Source organism: Biomphalaria glabrata, chromosome 11 (genome assembly GCF_947242115.1).
Source record: "Biomphalaria glabrata chromosome 11, xgBioGlab47.1, whole genome shotgun sequence".
NCBI lineage: Eukaryota > Metazoa > Mollusca > Gastropoda > Planorbidae > Biomphalaria > Biomphalaria glabrata.
In genome coordinates, this window is record NC_074721.1 from 7,636,703 (window position 1) to 7,657,481 (window position 20,779).

The following is a 20,779-nucleotide window of genomic DNA, read 5'->3' on the forward strand; positions in this document are numbered from 1 at the left end:
TGCAAAATATTATAGAGGATTTTTTTAAAATCAATGCTTTCAAAAGAGAAAAAAAAATAGCTTGTTTATAAAAAAAGATTAAAGATTAAATGTAGATCTATCTTTATTAAGATTTAAAAAAAAAACGCAAGCTGAGACTGTCAGGCCTTTTAACGAGATCGCCATGGCTCGCAAAGAGCTTTCTGTAGGGGACACTACCAGGGAAAGAAAAAATAGACAGCAGAGAGTAGACAACTTAAAAGCTTGGGTTGGCCTGTTGTGACATAAGATTACTATGTATTTATTTGTAATATATGACTTTTCCGGTGTGTCATACTAATTTTGTGTGTGTTAGATTATTTTTATACAAAAGGCTTGCGAGCATACGGCCAGTTATTAGATTTTAATTCTAAATTAACTATTTGTATATATGCTTACCTGGGACTTTCTTAAGTCTTATGATTTGCTTACATTAGTGTACTTATATACGTAGAGGGTTATGCTTAGCCTACGAAATATAAGTAGATACCTATAGACCACTGGACGAACGTGCCAACACACCTTAAAAACTGATCACTTGATCTTAATAACCAAATTCTAGCTATAGGCTATTTGGGAACTCGTTAGTAACAATAAAGTCATACTATTTTTAACTATACCCGCTACTAGGTAACATTATTAGATCACATTCGTTCATAACATGGATGCTCTACAGAAGCAACTAACATAGGTCAATAAAAGGCACTAATCCTAACCAAAGACAAAGTGGAGCCGAGAGACATGATCGACAGACAGATCATGTGTGGTGTCCCAACGATTCAACAGACTAAGGGACATAAAAGGATGATGATAATGATGACCAACATTTACCACTGTAAATTACTGGATAGCTGTTCATATAGTTTAAACTGTAGGTTTAAGAAAATAGATGAGTATCTAGAATCTAGATAAATCACTGCTTTTTCTTTTCTTTTAATAAGAATTGCCGTAGGCCTACGTACATATGCCATGTTTAAGAATTTCTTTTATCATTTATATTTTTAAAATGATGTAGGCCTATAATTATATAGCTCCTCCTACTTGGCCAGAGTTAAATATTAAAGACACTCTCATTTCTCAAGACTATATATATATAAAATCCAATCTTCGATTTAAAAAGCCGACCTACCACTTTGCACTGTTAGTATCTCGTGTGTTGAACCAGTTGAGATCGCTTTCCGACGCACGGATCTTAAAAACAAGACTCACGGCAAGGCAATAGTCTGTAGCATGAAGAAGGGATGGAAGAATTACAACACAGCAGACTCTCATGTTCAATTTGTTGATTTTTTGAGCACTCAGCTCTCTTTGACTATATATTATTAGTATTATATGTATATTAATTACTACGAAATTTGTAAAAGAAATAATAGATCTAAAACTTATTTCGAAATTTAAAAACTAGAGATCCCTAGATCTAAACATGTTTCTTTCATTGAAGATCGAATTTTAATAAGGAAAATCAAAATGTAATTATGTCATGATGATGGTCTTCTGACTCTGTTTTAGAATTTCTCGATCTAGAATTCTAGATCTATAGTGACTATAGACACTATAATTGATCTATTTACCAAGATCTAGATATAGAGAATCTATTCTGTCTAAATAGTAAATTAGAATTATTATACTTATTACAGATCGAATCTTGATAATCTAGATTCTAGTAGAGTTAGCGCGACTAGGTCTAGATCTAGGACTAGACTAGCCTATGACTAGGCTCTAGTGACTAGTCCTACTTACTAACTTAGGCTACTCTAGTAGAGTAGAGTAGGCCTATATTATATATAATATATTATTAAAAAAATATAAGTATATTATTAATAATATATGTCTATATTATTATTGGTCTGATATAGATCTGGATTAAATTTAAATAAGATCTTTCTATAGCTATAGCTAGACAGATAGTAGACTAGCTTGATCTGACTAGATCTGTAATTTATTTTCTCTTTTACTGTTTTACTTTAATCTAGACTAGGTTTATTAGAATTAGATAAAGTTCTAGACAAATAGATCTAGATCTATAGATCTATTATTATATCTATAGAGTCTAGTATAAATTAGTTCTAGATCTACTTACACTTTTAAGTTTAAATAATGGTCTAGATTTAGATCTCATCTAGATATCAATATTTAAAAAGAACGTTTCTAGCAAGATGATCTGATCTAAATCTAGTTGTGTTTTTTTTAGTTTAAAGGAATTTAGTTATCTTAGATGTTTTTACTATCACTTCTCTAAAATCAAAATGAGATCTCGTCATGGTCATCTGGTATGCACTTCAGACTGTCATTAAGATGGTTCAGAGTTTGAACTTAGCCCAGTTACACCCACTGCCACAATGCTAGAGATTTAAGTTAGAACATAATCATCCTTATTTCTAAATGAACATCTTAAGCTTATTTTTAAAAATACACACTAAAGCTGCTTATAATGGATTGAAAAATATACAAATCCTCAAACCAGTTTCATTGGTCTTAATTGTAAAGTGTGTATACGGGTCTAGTTAGAACGACCATTTCCAATTTTGTTTAATTAATTAACAGGTTCATCTTAATTAACCTGACAATGTTTTTTTCTCTTATAGCTGCTCCTTCAAAGATCTGTACATCAGCCACTGATCTGGTTTTTGTGATTGATGCCTCCACCAGCATTGGAGCCACCAACTTTAAGAAGCAGCTTAACTTTGTGGATAATACAGCCTCTTATTTTAGGGTAGGTTCAGACTCTCTTAGGCTTGGTGTGGTCTCTTTTGGGACTGAAGCCATTGTTTGGATTAATCTTGGAGATCATAGTAGCTTGCAGGGGATATCTAAGGTGAGTTATAACAATTGAACTGTTAGCATATAATTCTTTATTAACTGATGTTACCCCATCTGACATTTTTAACTCTTTCACCCTGTTGCTAAAATAGCAACGGATGCACTGAGCATACTATAAGCATGAAAGATTTATAAAAGCAAAAAAAAAAAAAATACAGGCCTTCATCAACAAGACAGATGTTTGAGAAATATCTTAAAAATACAGTGGTATGACAAAGTACAAAACACTAAACTCTGGAAGAGGTGCAGCTCTCTGAAAAATGTTGAGATGCATTTTTCACACTCTAAGAAAAAATGTTAACAACAGGGCTAGACAAGCCCTGAATTGGAATCTCCAGGGACAACACACATAAAAAGACCTTAAAGAACATGGTGGACCAGATGAAGCTGAGCAGGCAGGAAAGAGCTGAGAAGCAATCAGAAGACTAGCAAGAGATTGGATAAAAAGTAAAGTAAAGTTCCCCTTTCAGACTTTGTGGTCTAAAGGGAAGATGATGTAAAGGTCATCTGTCTCTGTGGCCTACAGTTTACGAGGCTGTCATGTGGCCAGCACAGCAACCAACCGCTTTTACTTTACCCAACTAATGTCAGGTATCCATTAAAACTGGATGGATTCAGTTGTGCCCAAAGATCCCAAAATTACCCCCATTTTGGAAGCCAAGGGCTTTCCTGCCTAGCCACCACAGCTCCAAGAGATTGGATATTGGGGTGTTTTTACTGAGGCTCTAATCTTCCATGAGGAACACAAGGGGGCGGATGATAATAAAATAAATGCCTCTTTCATGTATCATAGTTTTACTGTTATTTCTCTTTCTCGTAGGCTCTGTTACAGATTACTTATGATGGAGGGTATGCATATATACACAAAGCACTCAGAAAAGTCACAGACACAATGTTTACAAGTGATGCAGGTGGTCGGGACTATGCTCCTGATATTGTAGTGGTGATCACAGATGGACTTTCAAATCAACCTTTCACAAGTAAAGCCCATTATTTATTGTTTTTAATAGTAAATGTTTGATTAATTGTAAAAAAATATATTCCAATCATTAAAGTTGAATATAAAACTATTGTACATCTTTGCAAAATGGAGACTAAATAAGAAAAAAAAAAGAAATATTTAATTAAATAATCTGATTTTTGAAGAATTTTCAAACTAAGATAAACAGTTTTCATTGCCAAAATAAAAAAAAATCATACCAAAGATTGTTAAGGACCTTAAAATTGGCCTCTTATGTTTCTTTAATATCTTATAATTTTTTTTTTCTTTCTTAATTTTTTTTTTTTCTCTTTTCTTGTACAGCCGTTTCTGTAGCAATAGTGGTTTTACAGGGTGGGGTCGCTAGCCCCACGCCAAACCCTCCTCCTTTCTCACCCGGGCTTGGGACCGGCATACGGCGATCACCAAATGGGGAAACCTTCAACGAGATAGATTACATTTGCATCTCCAAACGATGGAGGTCATCTCTGTTAGACGTGCGGACCCGCAGAGGAGCTGATATCGGCTCAGACCACTACCTTGTCAGTGGCAAATGTAAGCTCCGATTGAAACGCCAACCAAAACGAGCCACACGACCCCGCCCATTTAATGTAGAGAAGCTTAAAGACGGCAATACTGCAGCACAGTTCCAATTGAAACTAACGAACCGCTTTGAGGCTCTTGCAGATATATTGACCCTTGAAGAAGAGTGGGCCAACTTCAAAGATACCACTATTGGGTGCGCAGAAGAAGTTATCGGAAGGAGGCGAGGTTCATACAAGGAACGGTGGATACAAGACAGAACATGGAAATTGATAGATGAGAGGAAAGAGGCCAAACGTAGACGAGATCAGAAAAATGAAACACAGGATCGCAGCCTAGCGGAAGAAGCCTATAGGGAAGCAGATCTGAAAGTAAAGAGAAGCTGTCGGCAAGATAAACGGGACTGGATTGAGCAGAAAGGACAAGAGGCACAAGCAGCTGCAAGCAGAAATGACACAAAAACCCTCCATCGTATTGTCCGAGATCTCACTGGAGCAAAGAGTGGACATGGGGCACCAATAAAAGACAAGCAAGGCAAAACTTTGTTAACGAAAGAAGAACAGGATGCAAGATGGGTAGAGCACTTTAAAGAGACCCTTAACCAACTGTCGCCAGACATAACTTACATATTCAAGGACCCCTCTCCAGACAATGATCTCAAGGTCAAGACAGACCCAATAACTGCTGAGGAGGTTACCATGGCCATTGCAGTGCTAAATAATAACAAAGCACCAGGACTAGACATGATATCAGCAGAAATGCTAAAATATGGGGGACAGTGCATTGTTAACAGAATGACTGATCTCTTAAATCTCTGTTGGCGAACTTCAAAAGTCCCAGAGGACTGGCAAAAGGGAGTGATTGTAAAGCTTCCAAAAAAGGGCAACTTGGCAGACTGTAACAACTGGAGGGGCATTACTCTCCTCTCTGTCCCAGGCAAAGTTTTCAGCACTGTTTTGTTGAGACGGCTTCAACAGTCTGTAGATGAAAGGCTCAGAGAAGAACAAGCAGGTTTCCGAAGAGGCAGATCATGTACAGAGCAGATTTTCGTTTTACGAAATATCATAGAACAAAGTTTTGAGTACCAACAACGGCTAACGATCAGTTTCGTGGACTTCAAAAAAGCGTTTGATAGTGTCCACCGAGAATCACTATGGAAAATAGTTAGAGAATACGGTATACCAGAAAAATTCGTCCAGATCCTACGACACCTTTACAGTCAGTCTAGTTGCTGCATTAAAACAGAAGAGGGAACAACAGAGTTTTTTACAATCGAGACAGGTGTGAGACAGGGGTGCATCTTATCTCCCTTCCTTTTCCTCCTAGCCATCGACTACATAATGAGGAGAGCAATGAACCAGACTGCCTTTGGTATTCCATGGCATGAACAACTCCGATTGACGGACTTGGACTTTGCTGATGATGTTGCACTACTCGGGGCTACAAATAAATGCATTCAAGAAATGACGGAGAGCCTAGACAGAGAGGCACCCAAAATTGGCCTCCGCATAAACTTGGATAAGACTAAAATTATGCGAGTGGGATATAAGGCAAAGGGTGTCCCCGTCAGACTTGGCGAGTCAAAGCTTGAAGAGCTGGACAAGTTCACATACCTTGGCAGCATCATAACAAATGATGGAGACGCTTACCATGATGTAGCGTGCCGAATAGGAAAGGCAGGGAGCATTTTCCAAAGGCTGCAGCCTATTTGGACTAGCCAAGCCATTGGACTCGAGACAAAAATACACCTTCTCAACACAATCGTCATTCCAACTGCTACATATGCATGTGAGACGTGGAAGTCATCTGTCAAAATTGAGAAAAGACTAAATGTGGCTCAACAGAGATGGCTGAGACGGATTTTAAGAGTCAGATACACAGACCGGATCTCAAACAAGGAAATCCTTTGCCGAACTGGGAGTCGAACACTTAGTGAGGTTGTGACTGAGCGTCGCATGAGGTTTGCGGGACATGTTCTACGTCAAAATGAATTACGCACACCAAGAGTTGCGATAACATGGAAGCCAAAACGAGGAAAGCGCAAACAGGGACGTCCTCGTATTACCTGGCGACACACCTTCATGGAGGACCTCAGAACAGTGGACACCAGATGGGAAGAGGCTTCAGACATTGCCAGTGACAGATCATTATGGAGACAGCTTGCCGCCCAATGCGCCGAACGGCGCGGGAGGACCTAAGTCTAAGTAAGTCTTGTACAGCACATCTTTCTTGCTTATAGCTCATTTATTGAGCCAAGACCCAATCTCTTTTTTCTGTAAATGTAGGGATATGTATATATGTTAGAAGTTTTTCATGCTGCTTTTAGATGCTCTGCAAACAGAACTCTGCTTGACTTGGGTTTTAAAATTGAGCTTCCTTGACAGGCAGCTAAGTGGCCCATGGTTAATAAGGGTGTCATGTGGCCAGCACAATGACTTAACATTTCACAAACTAATGTCAGGTACCCATTAGAGCTGGGTGAACTCAGAGGCACCCTAAAGATCCTGAAATGAAAAATCCCTATCTTTACCAGGATTCAAAGCAGGGACCTCCAGTTAAACTGAGTTTGGAAGCCAAGCATTTTTCCATTCAGCCTTCTAATGATTCAATGAATATAATCAATTTATAATAGATGTTTTTAATTTACTAGAGTTTTTTTTTCATTCAGTTCATATATATGTTTAAGGTTATAAGAGATGAGTTAAATTTTTCGTTTTGTTGTATTAAAATCAAACCAAATTCATTAAAAAAGCTATTTAAATAATAAACTAATATCTTTAAATTATATATTTAACTTAATTCAGCATTTTTTTTCCACTAATTAATTCAAATTAACAACTCTTAGCTTAGCCCTTAGGACTAGATCTAGACCTAGTCAAGTCAGTCTAGAGTCTAGTCTAGTTTTAGTGTTAGACTTAGACTTTATTTAAGGCTTTAGATCTACTAATCATCTACTAATACTACTAATAATAACTAATAGTAATATTCTATATAGTTAATTATACACGTAAATATATTGATCTAGAATTAGATCTAGATCTAGTCTAGATCGTCTAGGTCCATATTTTGAATTTAATAAACCATTTCATTTGATTTAATTGTCATTGTAAATTAGCTTTCAATTTAGATTTAGACATAAATTAGGCATTGTAAACCTTAAACTAGATTTAGACTAGACCCCTTTAAAAACTAAAATCAACAACAGTCATCATGAAATTGCTCTGGCTATTTATCCTAATAATTACTAAATACATACTAGCTGAACACAGAACCAGATCTACCTTAGTCAACACTAAACTTAAAAAAGAAACAACAGTCATAATCAATCATCACACTTTAGATCAAAGCAACTTAAAAAATAACCTAACATACACATCCATAACACTAAAGAAGATTACCCATCACAAATGGAAGTTCTCAATCAGACACAGCAGAAATAAATACCTATCACTGTTAATATTAATAGCAGGAGATGTAGAGTCAAATCCAGGGTCTAGATCTAAAGATAGATGCAACATCTGCAAAAAAGTATGCACCATGAAACAGAAAGCCATTCAATGTGACACCTGCGATGAATGGTACCATGCATCATGTCTCCATATGAATACACCTGTGTATTATGCCTTAGGCAACAAAGATGCATCATGGCACTGTGTACCGTGTGGGTTACCTCAGTTTACATCAGGACTGTTTGATTCCTTTGATGCAGACACTTCTAACCCATACAACATCCTAAACACCATCCCAAACCAAACTCACCAACCACTAGCCAGATCCACTCCTGTTAAACCTAAATCTACTAAAATTAATACAACAGCCTCACTAAACAAACCTACTAAAGAAGTAACACCAAAATACCTTAAAACCTTAGTAATAAATTTTCAAAGCATTAGGAACAAAACAGCAGACTTAGAAATTTTATTAGAATGTGAGAAACCAGACATAATTGCAGGCACAGAAACTTGGCTACATCCTGAAATTTATAATGCAGAAATTTTCAATAGTAATTATGAAATTTTAAGAAAAGATAGGGCTGATAATCATGGAGGAGTTCTTTTAGCAATAAAAAACACTCTTATAGCAGAAGAAATTACCTTACCTAACTCAAAAAATATAGAATCAACATTTTGTAAAATTAATACCACCTCAACATCCCTAATAATAGGCAGCATTTACAGACCACCAAATTCTAGTTTAGAATACATGCAGGAACTATGTAATCAGATTACTACACTTAAAGAGACAAATAAAAATGCAGTTTTTTGGATTATGGGTGATTTCAACCTACCTGATATAAATTGGAAAACACTAACCATAGATAAACACCAAAACCTTAAGGACATAAATGAGCTTTTCATAGAAACTTTACACAACCTAAGTTTAGATCAAATCATTAAAAAGCCAACTAGATTAAACAACACATTAGATCTCTTCTTAACCAACAGACCTGGATTAGTAGTTGATTATGATATTATCCCTGGTCTATCAGACCATGAGATCATAAAAATACACAGTCAGATAAAAGCTGTAGCCAATACAAAACCCAAAAGAAAAATCTTACTCTGGAATAAATGTAACCTAACACAACTACACCAAGCTGCATTAAACTTTCAACAAACATTCTTATTAGAAAAAGACATTAACCAACCAGTCGATGACCTCTGGAATTTCATTAAAAATCATCTTAAAAGCATTATAGAAAATCATATACCAACTAAATACACATCAAACAAAATAAATAAATGCTGGTTTAATAATAGACTAAAGAAGCTTTGTAAACAGAAGGAAAACCTATATAGAAAATTTAAAGAAACTAATGCAGAAAGAGTTTACAAAAAGTATATAAAAATTAAACACTTAACCCTAAAAGTAAGCAGACAGCTGCAGAGTGAATACATAAACAATGTAATATCTAAAGATAACAACAAAAACCTATGGTCATACATTAAGTCTAAGAAAATGGAAACAACAGGCTTAGCGCCATTAAAAGATGAACATAACATAATACATAATGATAATTAAACTAAAGCAAACATTCTAAACAAATACTTTGCATCAGCATTCTCAGCCCCAGGAGACAAAAGACATATTACTGAATTTGAACCAAGTAGACAACATAGAAGATATAGTAGTACAAGAAAATGGAATTCAAAAACTATTAGCCAACACTAAACCAAATAAAGCTTCTGGACCTGATGGTATTCCAGCTAGATTACTCAAAGAACTAAGTAATGAGCTAGCCCCAGTGTTCAAAATACTCTTTCAGGCTTCACTTAACCAGGGCAGAGTACCAAAGGACTGGAAAGAAGCTAATGTCACCCCCCTATTTAAAAAAGGAGAAAAATCTGACCCAGGAAACTACAGACCAGTATCACTTACCAGCATCACATGTAAAATCCTAGAACACATAATATGTAGCAACATCATAAACCACTTAGACAAACATAATGTCTTCACACCATACCAACATGGCTTTAGGAAATATAGATCATGTGAAACACAACTAATAGGACTAATTGATGATTTTTCAAAAGGTTTAGATAATAGTGAACAAATAGATGCTATCTTACTAGATTTTTCTAAGGCTTTTGACAAAGTTCACCACCATAGTTTGCTTAAAAAATTAAAATATTTCGGCATTAATGGTCCACTGCATCAGTGGATTAAAGATTTTCTGATAGGGAGAGAACAAACTGTAATAATAAATGGCTCTAAATCAACACCGATAACAGTAAACTCAGGTGTACCTCAAGGAACAGTCTTGGGTCCACTACTATTTTTAATTTACATAAATGATTTACCAAATTGCATTACTTCAGGAACAAAAGTCAGATTATTTGCAGACGATTGCATAATATATAGAACAATAAAAACAACACAAGACACAGATATTTTACAAAGAGAATTAGATGAATTACAGAAATGGGAATCAAATTGGAGCATGTCTTTCCACCCAGAAAAATGTCAGTTGTTAAGAGTAACAAAAAAACTAAAACTAATTAATTCCACTTATCTTATTCATGGCAAACCAGTAACACAGACTAAAAACGCAAAATACTTAGGTGTTATAATAAATGAAAAACTGTCATGGAATCCACATATTGATGAAACTACAAAAAAATCAAACAAAGCATTAGGATTTATTAAAAGAAATTTCTATAAATCAAATAAGAACATAAAACTAAAATGTTATTTAACCTTGGTTAGGCCAATAATAGAATATGCATCCTCTGTTTGGGACCCCTAAACTCAAGAAAACATTAAGAAACTAGAACAGACACAAAATAGAGCAGTGCGATTCATAACAAACGAATATTCACATTTGACTAGAGTAACACCTTTAGTAAAATCACTAAATTTAGAAAGCCTTCAGGACAGAAGGCTCAAAAGTAAAGTAGCAATAATACATAAAACACTGAACCATAATCTTCAAATACAAAAACAAAATTTAATAAAATACTCTGAAAGACACAAAGATAAAGGCACATTCCTCGTCCCATATGCTAGGACAAATTTGTACAAATACTCCTTCTTCCCTAGTGCTATTAGAGCATGGAATGGGTTGCCTGAGCTAGCCAGGAAAACCAGTGACTTGGCAGAATTTAAGTCATTGGTTAAATGCATGACGCGTAGGACGTAATCATCTTCTTTTTTGAAGTAACGTCTGTATTATATAAGATAAGATAAGATATGTAAAAAGTTAATATAAATTCAAAATTCTATCATCATTTTAATCAATTTTCTATTTTTTGAACAGCTGCTGCTGAGGCCAAATGTCTCCGAAGTGCTGGGGCTACCATCTATGCTGTGGGTACCTCTCCCAGTGTTCAATCTCTAGAGCTACTACTTATGGCCAGTCGTCCTGAAAATGTTTTCAAGTCCTTGAGTTTTGATTCACTATCTAACATCTCCAATGAACTTGTCTTCTCTATTTGTAAAGGTACTTGTTTGTATTCTAGGCAATATTTGTTTTTTTTTACTGATCCATCTCAGGTATGTTGTTGGTTCTCAAATATTTAATGAGCTTAGTTTAAGAATAAGTTATTTAGAAGTTTTGTTAGTTGATCTACAACGCTTTTCTCTATTTCTGTAAATTTTCTTTAAATACATATTGGGTCATTCTTGTCTGTTTCCACAAAGTATGACTAATTCCTCTCCATTTTGCAAAATTTTTGTTCAATTTTGAATAGCCTGTGGTCATTATATTCTACATTTTCATCTTTACCTATTCCTTAGCCTGTTGGACCGTTGGGGCACCATGCAAGATTTGTCAACCATCTTTCTCTGTTCCTCTCTCTTGTACCTTGAATAGAACCTCTTTCAGTGGCTGGCCCGTCCACTGTACTTCTTTTTACTGGTACTGTTCCCTGAAAGAAAGTCTTTGCAAGCCCGAAGAGCTTGCAATATGCCATAGATTTTTAGCTTGCGTTTTTTACGAAAGTTAACAGGTTAATCATAAATAAAACAATAAAGGAAATATTAGACTATTACACTCAATTATTTGAAACATTAAATTAGCACTTTAGATTCAATTGGGTTTTTTCGTACATCCAATTCAATTAATTTTGACTCTTATTAATAAATTTTGGTCAAATTGGTTGCAATAGATTGATTGGAACAGTGAAACCAACTAAATGTGTAAACATTTCAACAGGCAAACCTTAATTATAAACAAGACTTAATGTTATATTGTACAGTTTAAGTCCAGGTATATTTTAATCTTAAACTATCCTGATGCCTTCATCAAATATCTTACTCATAAATTTAATTCTAGTTAAAAAAAAGGTTCCCCCTTGCGATCGACAGGGCAGATTCTGTAAAGATCATCTTTTTCTGTGACCTACAGCTAATGAGGGTATCATGTGGCCAACACAACAACCAACTGCCTTTACTTTTCCTCAACTGTTGTCAGGAGAGGAAAATTAGAGGAGAGTGGTGCCCTAAAGGTCCCAAATTTAAAAATTCCAGTCTTCACCAGGATTCAAACCCAGGATATCTCAGTTCAGAAGCCAAGTGCTTTACCACTCAGCTACTGCACCCCCCATAAAATTTTATTTGATTGGGTAAATTTACTCTTTACTTGTTAATACATTCTCTATCACTCTGTATTCTGCAGATTACGAGTCCACTATTTCTCCCAGCTCATCAGATGCACCAACAAGACCAAACAGTGTTGAGCTCACAACCACATCACGGCTACTGACACTGCTAACTAGCACATTGACAAGTGTAACAACTCCCCAGAAGGGTAATAAACCACTTCATTACTTTGATGTGCTGTTTAATCATGTTCTTTTAAATCATACAATAGACAAGATAATCATTTCAATGAGTATAATTTTGTTTTTAAGAAGTGATGACTGACCAGCCAACTACCACAACATCTCACGCTTTCAAGACTGACATCATACTTCTCATCGATGCATCGACTAGTGTTGGACTAGAGAGCTGGTCAAATCTAACCACTTTTGCATCCAATTTTGTGCGCTCCTTAACCTTTGGTCCTGATAAAAATCTCTTTGGAGCAGTTGTATTCAATAAGAGATCTAATATATTATTTAGCATGGACACTTACACCAGCATTGATGAAGTCTCAGAAGTAAGTTGAATTTTAAAGTGTCTGGAACTGTAAATTTTCTTACTTAACTGAGGTTTAAGAATTTTGCAAATGAATTATGTGACACTATCATGTTACCCTAGTGTTTTGGGGGAGGGGGGGGGAGTAAAATTTTGTATTTGAAAACACAAGTTTAGTGATTTAACATTAAAGAGTAGCTCAGGGATATTAAAATTAGTGAAAAATAAAACAGAATTTATCTTGGTGAATTGAATTATTAATCCAAGTTGAAATTATAGAATTAGTATACACAAACAAAATCCCAATTTAGAATGCCCATTATAATGAAATTTGAAAATTGAATGCACAGGAATAACTTAATATTGAACTTAAAAAAATGGAACTACCATAAACAAATATGCCTCTGGTCTTTATAGCTGTATGGACTTTTCAGGACTAGAATGCCACAGAAATCTTATGCACTAAAGTTCAATTAATTTTTTTATTACTTCCCTGCACTGTTTACATTTCTTAGTAGACTTACTTATTCCTGTAAACCACCAAGGAGCATATGGCCTTAACCACACCTCTCCACCAACTTAACCACACCTCTCCGCCAACTTAACCACATCTCTCCACCAACTTAACCACACCTCTCCACCAAACTCGGTTCTGAGCAGCTTTCTTCATCTGCTCCCAAAACATTCCAGTATCCTCAGCTTCACTAATGACAGACCTCTTCCAAGTATTTCTTGGGCCTGTCCATTTTCCTCTTTCCTTGCGGATTCCCCTCAAGTCCTAGTAGAAACACAAATTATATAGAATCAATGTACAAGACACATTTGATTAGATGACAATCATCATCATCTGTAATTCATGTAAGCATTTGCAAATCTCTTTTGTGAGCTAAAAAGATTAAAAAAAATAAATTTTGTGACATCTGAAGACTTATACTAACTCCACCACAGTATATAGGTGTGTTATCATTTCATCCTCTCCTAATGCTCAATCCCTTGATCAACCTTTCCAGACTAAATTTCATTAAGACATTTAATTGAGCCTCAAAACATTGAAGACAAATCTTATTTTATAAAGTAATAATTAGAACATCTTTCATTATTTACAAATGTAAATTTTTATTTTTCATCTTGTATTCAGGCATTATTATCTGCACCCAATCCATCTATCAGTAGTACTAGGAACACTAACCTGGGTCTGGCTGAAGTAAGAAATTCATTCCTGTTTGGTCCATCAGCAGGTGGGAGAGATGAGGTGCCAGATATTCTTGTTGTTATTACTAATGGACTGTCTAGATACCCAACAGAAAGTAAGTAGTTTTGATGTTTCTTAATATTTCTAATAAGTAAACATAGTTAACTGCCTGTTTGTATGGTGTCTGCTCTGGGCTGTTGTCTTCATGGTCCTAGGTTCAAACCCTGCCCATCACCATACCCCACCATCCAGCAAAGGTTGGGGCTTGGCTGAAATAATCTTTAATGTTGAATGAACATCTTTGACATTAAAAAGTAATTAAACAAACAAACATTTGTAATATTTTACAGCCATTAGTAAGGTACAGAGGTAAATAGGACAATCTATTTTCTAATTATTGTTTGTGTAGATGTAAAACTTTGTGTTTTGTTCCAGCACTTTCTTTACCTGAAAATTTTTGGTCCAGTAGCTCATTGGTTGAAACAAATGATTGTAATAACATTAATTTGCAATAAATCCTTTGGTAGATTCAGGTTTTCTTTAGATCATGAAGAAGAAACATTTCATAGTAAAAGAAAATCTATTTAATCACTTTTTTAAGTATATAAATATTATCAATGGAGATGTAAGCCTAACCTTAGGGCCTATAACATTTATTCATCTTTCATTTTATAGGATTCAATTAACTTAAAAAACTTATAACCAAGAAATTTACACTTAAATAAGTTTCAGCTGATGTTATCTGTCATGAGATTCATATAATAAACATTCACAAACAGATAGAAAAGACAAACAAATATTCTTCCCTTGGTATTAAAAAGAAGCAGGGTGTCTGTGTTGTCAAATGCGAGGGAGGACTGAGATGTTAAACTTTGGAACAATAAGGATTTCCAAATGTTTACCCAAATCTAATGGGAAAAGTAATGATCACTGTGCTGACACCTCCATTAACAATCTCTCTCTATAAAAGTAAAGTTCCCCTTTCAGACCTTGCATTTTATAGGGCAGATGAATTTAAGGTCATCTGATTCTTTGAACATAGTTAACGAGCAGGGTGTCATGTGACCACCACAACAGCCAACCACCTTTACTTTCTACAAATAAAATCAGGTACCCATTAGAGTTGGTGGACTCAGGGTAATCCTAAAAATTCCAAAATTTAAAATCCCAGTCTTCACCAAGATTTGAACCCAGGACCCTTTGTTCAGAAGTCAAGCACTTAACCTGTCAGCCATCTCTCTCTATATATATGTATATATTTATGTTCTTGGTGATGCTTACTATCAAGTTTATTTCATTATTTTTTTTTTAAACTTTTCTTTATCGCAAAACTAACTAATACATAAACATTGTTGTTGGTCTATAGCTCATGACCAGGCCAACATCCTTAAAGACAGTGGTGTGAAAATCATAACTGTAGGTATAGGACTGAAGGATGCCAATGAAGTGTTAGATATGGCTAGTAGTTCAGAATTCGCCCTTAATGCTGCAGGATATGACCAATTGCAAGACATTCAAGAAAATCTCACAGATGCTGGTAATTTTATCAATTCCATTTGTACTCCTTAGGATATATATAATATTGTATATATATATTCAGTGGCATTTTATGTCTTGAGAGACAATCTTTTCCCTTTGCAACTTATTGTGTGACTGAAGAGGCATATCCTTGATATACAACTGTGGTCACAGGTTGGGCATCTGTAGTCCCTGGGCATCTGTAGTCAGTCACCAGGGGCTGTTCTACTTTCATCCTTCTTTCTGCTACTGTTGTGTATGGCATCTGCAATATAGGACCCTCCCTAAATGCTCTTCATGTGTATCTATCCAGTGCCCCTTTTTCACTACTGTTAGTGATGATCTACATAGATATAATTAGATATGGATAAAGAGAAAAAACATTTTTGTTAAATGTTGTGTCAGTTATCATGCTGAATCCTTCTTACCAATTTTTGTGTTACACTTAAAAAATAAAAGAAAATTCTTTCTGAATTACAAATTTGTAAGGATGTTAAAGGAAGTGGAGAATTAATTTAGAGTTAAATTATTATCTGAAAAACTATTTTTAAATGATTAAATTATGATTTAAATATTAATACTTTAATTTTTTAGTGTTAAAAATAGCATCATCAAGATATGCAACTGATGCCACTTATTGGGGGAACACAACTTCTGTAACTAATGCATCCTCAATAATTCCTGGAACTTCAACTTTGAGTGCATTTACTACAACATCCTCATCTACAAGCAGCACTGCTATGACATATTCTTCAGCTGAAATAAGTGTTCCAACAGCAGAAACATCAATGCCATCAGTAACTTCAGTTACTATGGACAAATCTTTTTCAATCACAACTGGTAAGGGACATACATAATCTTCATTTACGTATAGAGAATTGATGAAGGTTTGATGGGACACAATTCTTCATTTCCACTCTAGGAGAAAAATACAAATGTAGGGATTTCTGTTTTTAAAAATATATGTTCATATAGTTGAATAGGCTTAACAAAGGTGTTGAAGAGCCTGATCTTGGTGGTGGTGCCTATTTCCCTAGATCCCCAGGTTTTCTTCAGCTGATGGAAGACTGCTGGTTCTTAAATCTGCATCTGTTCTTTGACGTTGTCTAGGATACTGCTGAAATAGGTGAAGCTTTCCACTGCTTCAAGTGTTGAAATAGATGGACTACATGAGGATGTAATCATTTAAGTTTTAATAACTGGCTGGTCCATTTAACTGGATTTGACAGTATAATAAGATTAGTACTTAAGGAATTGGTCCATATAAGCAGATGGTCTGACTAACTGGATTGGACAGTATAAATAAATTTAGTGACTTTGATGTTATCCAGTCTAAACTTGTTGCTCAGAAAATTTTAGAAAAATTGAAAGATTTGGGAATGTCAACGGGTGATAGCTGGAGGTGAATATGAAGGTGAATATTAAATACTCTCTGTTAGTGCACTAGGCTGGAGCCTATTTTGAATGAAATGGTTATGCCAAGATGATCACTATCTCCTCTATTAATTATTTTTTGGTTGAATTCAGATGATCCACTGACTAGTCTATGGCTTTAAATTACAAATATATATCATTATTAAAAAAGAAGATAAAATGCATCAATTTTCTTATTAACATTCATTAATCCATTAATTAGGTCAAGATAAATTGGCCACATTTTTGTGAGGCTAGTATGGATGTTTCAGAGTCATTTAAATGGCTAATACTAATAGATAATGCCACTAGGTTTCATTATGTAGCAATATGCTTATTCTGACACTTGTATTCATTATAATAATGTGTTAGATACACATAATATACAAACTGGAATTTATATGTATTGGTTGTTATATAAAGTCTCCAATTAGTCATAGAAAGACTATGGTTCATCTCATGAAGATGGGATGAGAGCCTGGGTATTAGTTATAGTTAGAACATTGTCACTCACACAACATTTCACCCCTTCGCCACGCTGCTGCTAGGTCCAATATAGTTTGGGATCAGCAGTTGGGCCTGCCAGAGTTTAGCACTATGTGTTGTTTGTAAAATGTTTTACATGTTTCGGATGTTCCTTCAGAGTTGAAGATAGTTTACTTCCTAGTCCAAACCTCCCGCAGGACGACGGGGGATGGGAGCGGGCAGGATTTGAACCCTCGACCATCGATAAATCCGAACAACAGTCCAGCGCACAAACCACACGACCAGGCAGCCTATGCTACCTATGCTTGGGATCCTTTAACTAAAAAGAAACATATATAAAAACTAGATACAAAATAAAGCCATAAAATTTATAACAAAGTAACAAAGTAACATTAACATTTGACTAGAGTAAAACCATTTGTAAAATCACTCAATTAAGAGACACTTCAGGACGGAATACTGAAATTAAAGAAGCAATGCTATTAAAGCAGTGAATGGGTTGCCTTGATCCTCTAGAAACTAATGACTTAGCAAAGTTTAAGTCACTAATTAACATATGCAGCACTAGATTAACACATGGACAATTATCTTCTCTTTTGTAGGAACATCTGTTATTTATGAGATAAAGATGTTCACACAAAATAAGGAACATTCCTCATTCCATATGCTTGGGCAAATTTGAACAAATGCTCCTTCTTCCCTAGTGTTATTAGATCATGGAATGGGTTGCCTGAGTCAGCCAGGAAAACCAGTGACTTGGCAGAATTTAGGTTATTGGTTAATATGCATGACTGAATGCATGACGCGTAGGATGTAATCATCTTTTTTGAAGTAACGTCTGTACTATATAAGATAAGAAGATAAATGTTTTTACTATCACTTCTCTTAAATGAGATCTTGTCATGTATTCATCATGCATATTAACCAATGACCTAAATTCTGCCAAGTCACTGGTTTTCCTGGCTTATCTTATAAAATACAGAGGCTACTTAAAAAAAAAGAAGAGAAATTACATCCTACACATATCTCTAGGTCAATCTAGTCATGTAATTTCTCTTTTTTTTTTTTTTAAGTAATTGTCTACAAGCAGTTCCTCAATAGGTGACACAACTTCCTTCACTATATCTGTTGGTTAGTAAGCAAAAGATGGAATTTATTTAGAAATCAAATTGAGATCAAAATAGATATAAAAAAAATGTTTGCTTATTAGAGATAAAAAAAAGTTCACTTAAAGAAAATGAATTTTAAAAAATGTTGATAAAATTAGGATACAATGTTTAAATTTACAGGAAGCAAAAATTGAAATTTATTCTTTAAACTAATTTTGGTAGAACTATAACTATAATAAATCTATTTATTACTATAGAAAATACCCATTATTATTATTTTTTTGTATTTAATAGTTTCATATTTCTATTTAATTTTGTTAAGAAATGTATAACTATTGTTTCATTCAGAAGAGACAGCACCCACATTACCAGAAGATGTCCTCATTTCTTGCGGAAACTCAACCAAGTCAGATATTATTTTCTTGCTTGATGCATCATCCAGTATAGGAGCTAGCAACTGGCTAAAACAAGTCCAATTTGCATCCAAATTAGTGCAAAACTTTAGTGTTGGACCCAATGCAAACCTATTTGGTGCAGTCATATTTAACAGTCACCCAACCAAAATATTTGACCTTAATACCTACTCCAATGAAACTGGAGTTGCTAATGTATGTTTGTTTTTTTTTATCAAAAAGATTTTTTTTTTTAAAGATATGATCAACAATTTATTATATTGATTGATTATTTAAATTAGATTTAAAAACAAAAATTATTAACTATTAATCTCACCCCTTTAACAAAAAGTGAATATTCTTTGAATGTCAATTTTTTTTTTTTATGAGTAGGCTTTGCTCTCCATTCCATATCCATTTACAAGTGGGACCTACACTGATGTGGCTTTGTCTTTTGTAAGAACAAATAATCTGTTTGCTACAGCACAAGGTGGAAGGGATGAGGCTGAAAACATTCTTTTAGTCATCACAGATGGACAGTCTTATTTTCCTACTTTAAGTATGTCATTGTATTCTGTTAGCTTGTGCTTCTTGTAAACTAGATCTAGAAAGTATAAGATCTGACTTAATTTTTTTTACCAATTATCAAATATTTCTCAGCAATTTCAGAAGCTCAGAAACTTAAACATGCTGGTGTTTCTATAGTAACTATTGGCGTTGGTCTGACTGTATATGAAGAAATCAATGCCATGGCCAGTCAACTTGATTATGTGCTTACAATTAACAGCTTTGATTTACTTGATATTATCCAAAACAGCTTAATTGATATTACCTGTGACAGTAAGTGCCTTATTTTAATTACATAAGCCAAAACTGCCAAAAAAATTAATTTAAAACTCTAATTTTAATATGTATAATTTGACATGGGTTTTAAAAGATGTGGCTAAGACTAAGACTGCTTTAAGACTAAGACTAAGACTGCTTTATTGATCATTATGGAAATTAGTTGTGATTACAAGGACTCTTTTCTCACATAAAGACAACACAACAGAAACATACACATAAATAGAACAGACACAAAATAAAGAGTTCATTCAGCAACTACACACAGGCATCATGGTGCATTTCATGTTTTCTGATCAACAAGTGGCGCTGATATAGTCTGACCGAGTGAGGTACGAACGGGTTTTGGACTGCTTTGTTCTTGTTTTGATTGACAGCAGTTGCCCACATCACGACAACCTGATGTAGTTCTGATTGTGCGGGTGGCCGTTGTCTTCCAAGATTTTTTCAATTGTTTTTAGACACTTATGTTCAAAAAGTTCCTTTAAATATGGTAATGTTGTGAGTGTAATTTTTGATGCCCTTTTTATGATGTTTTCTAGAAAGCGCAACAGGTTAGATGAAGCATTGCCTTGCCAACAAATTATTCTGTATGTTAGCAGATTTTGTATAGTCGCGTCATAAAAGGTATCTAGGATCTTCTTATTTAGTTTAAAGCTATTGAGTTTGTATAGAAAAAAAGTCACTGCTATTGAGTTTGTATAGAAAAAAAGTCACTGGGCTGTTTTCTTTGTCAGATTTCCTAGGTGGTCTTCCCAAGAAAGCTTGTTATCAATGATAACGCCTAGATATTTATAAGCCTTCACTTGTTCTATAGAAGTAGTGTTTATTGCAGTTCGTGAATCGTTTGTTTTTTCTTTCTGAAATCTATTATAAGTTCTTTAGTTTT

General features: G+C 34.7%; 1 protein-coding gene across 1 annotated transcript in view; it reads left to right on the plus strand.

Annotated features, from left to right (window-relative positions):
• Nucleotides 1-2,277: 2,277 nt before the first annotated feature.
• Nucleotides 2,278-20,779, plus strand: part of LOC106054745 (serine-rich adhesin for platelets-like) — a 42,322-nt gene continuing 23,820 nt past the window's right edge. The window contains exons 1-12 of the mRNA XM_056004288.1: nucleotides 2,278-2,323; nucleotides 2,604-2,833; nucleotides 3,659-3,818; nucleotides 11,118-11,300; nucleotides 12,477-12,608; nucleotides 12,712-12,959; nucleotides 14,076-14,244; nucleotides 15,496-15,666; nucleotides 16,242-16,487; nucleotides 19,004-19,263; nucleotides 19,441-19,606; nucleotides 19,708-19,887. Coding sequence (XP_055860263.1) covers nucleotides 2,278-2,323; nucleotides 2,604-2,833; nucleotides 3,659-3,818; nucleotides 11,118-11,300; nucleotides 12,477-12,608; nucleotides 12,712-12,959; nucleotides 14,076-14,244; nucleotides 15,496-15,666; nucleotides 16,242-16,487; nucleotides 19,004-19,263; nucleotides 19,441-19,606; nucleotides 19,708-19,887 — 2,191 coding nt within the window. The remainder of the gene's footprint in view (nucleotides 2,324-2,603; nucleotides 2,834-3,658; nucleotides 3,819-11,117; nucleotides 11,301-12,476; nucleotides 12,609-12,711; nucleotides 12,960-14,075; nucleotides 14,245-15,495; nucleotides 15,667-16,241; nucleotides 16,488-19,003; nucleotides 19,264-19,440; nucleotides 19,607-19,707; nucleotides 19,888-20,779) is intronic.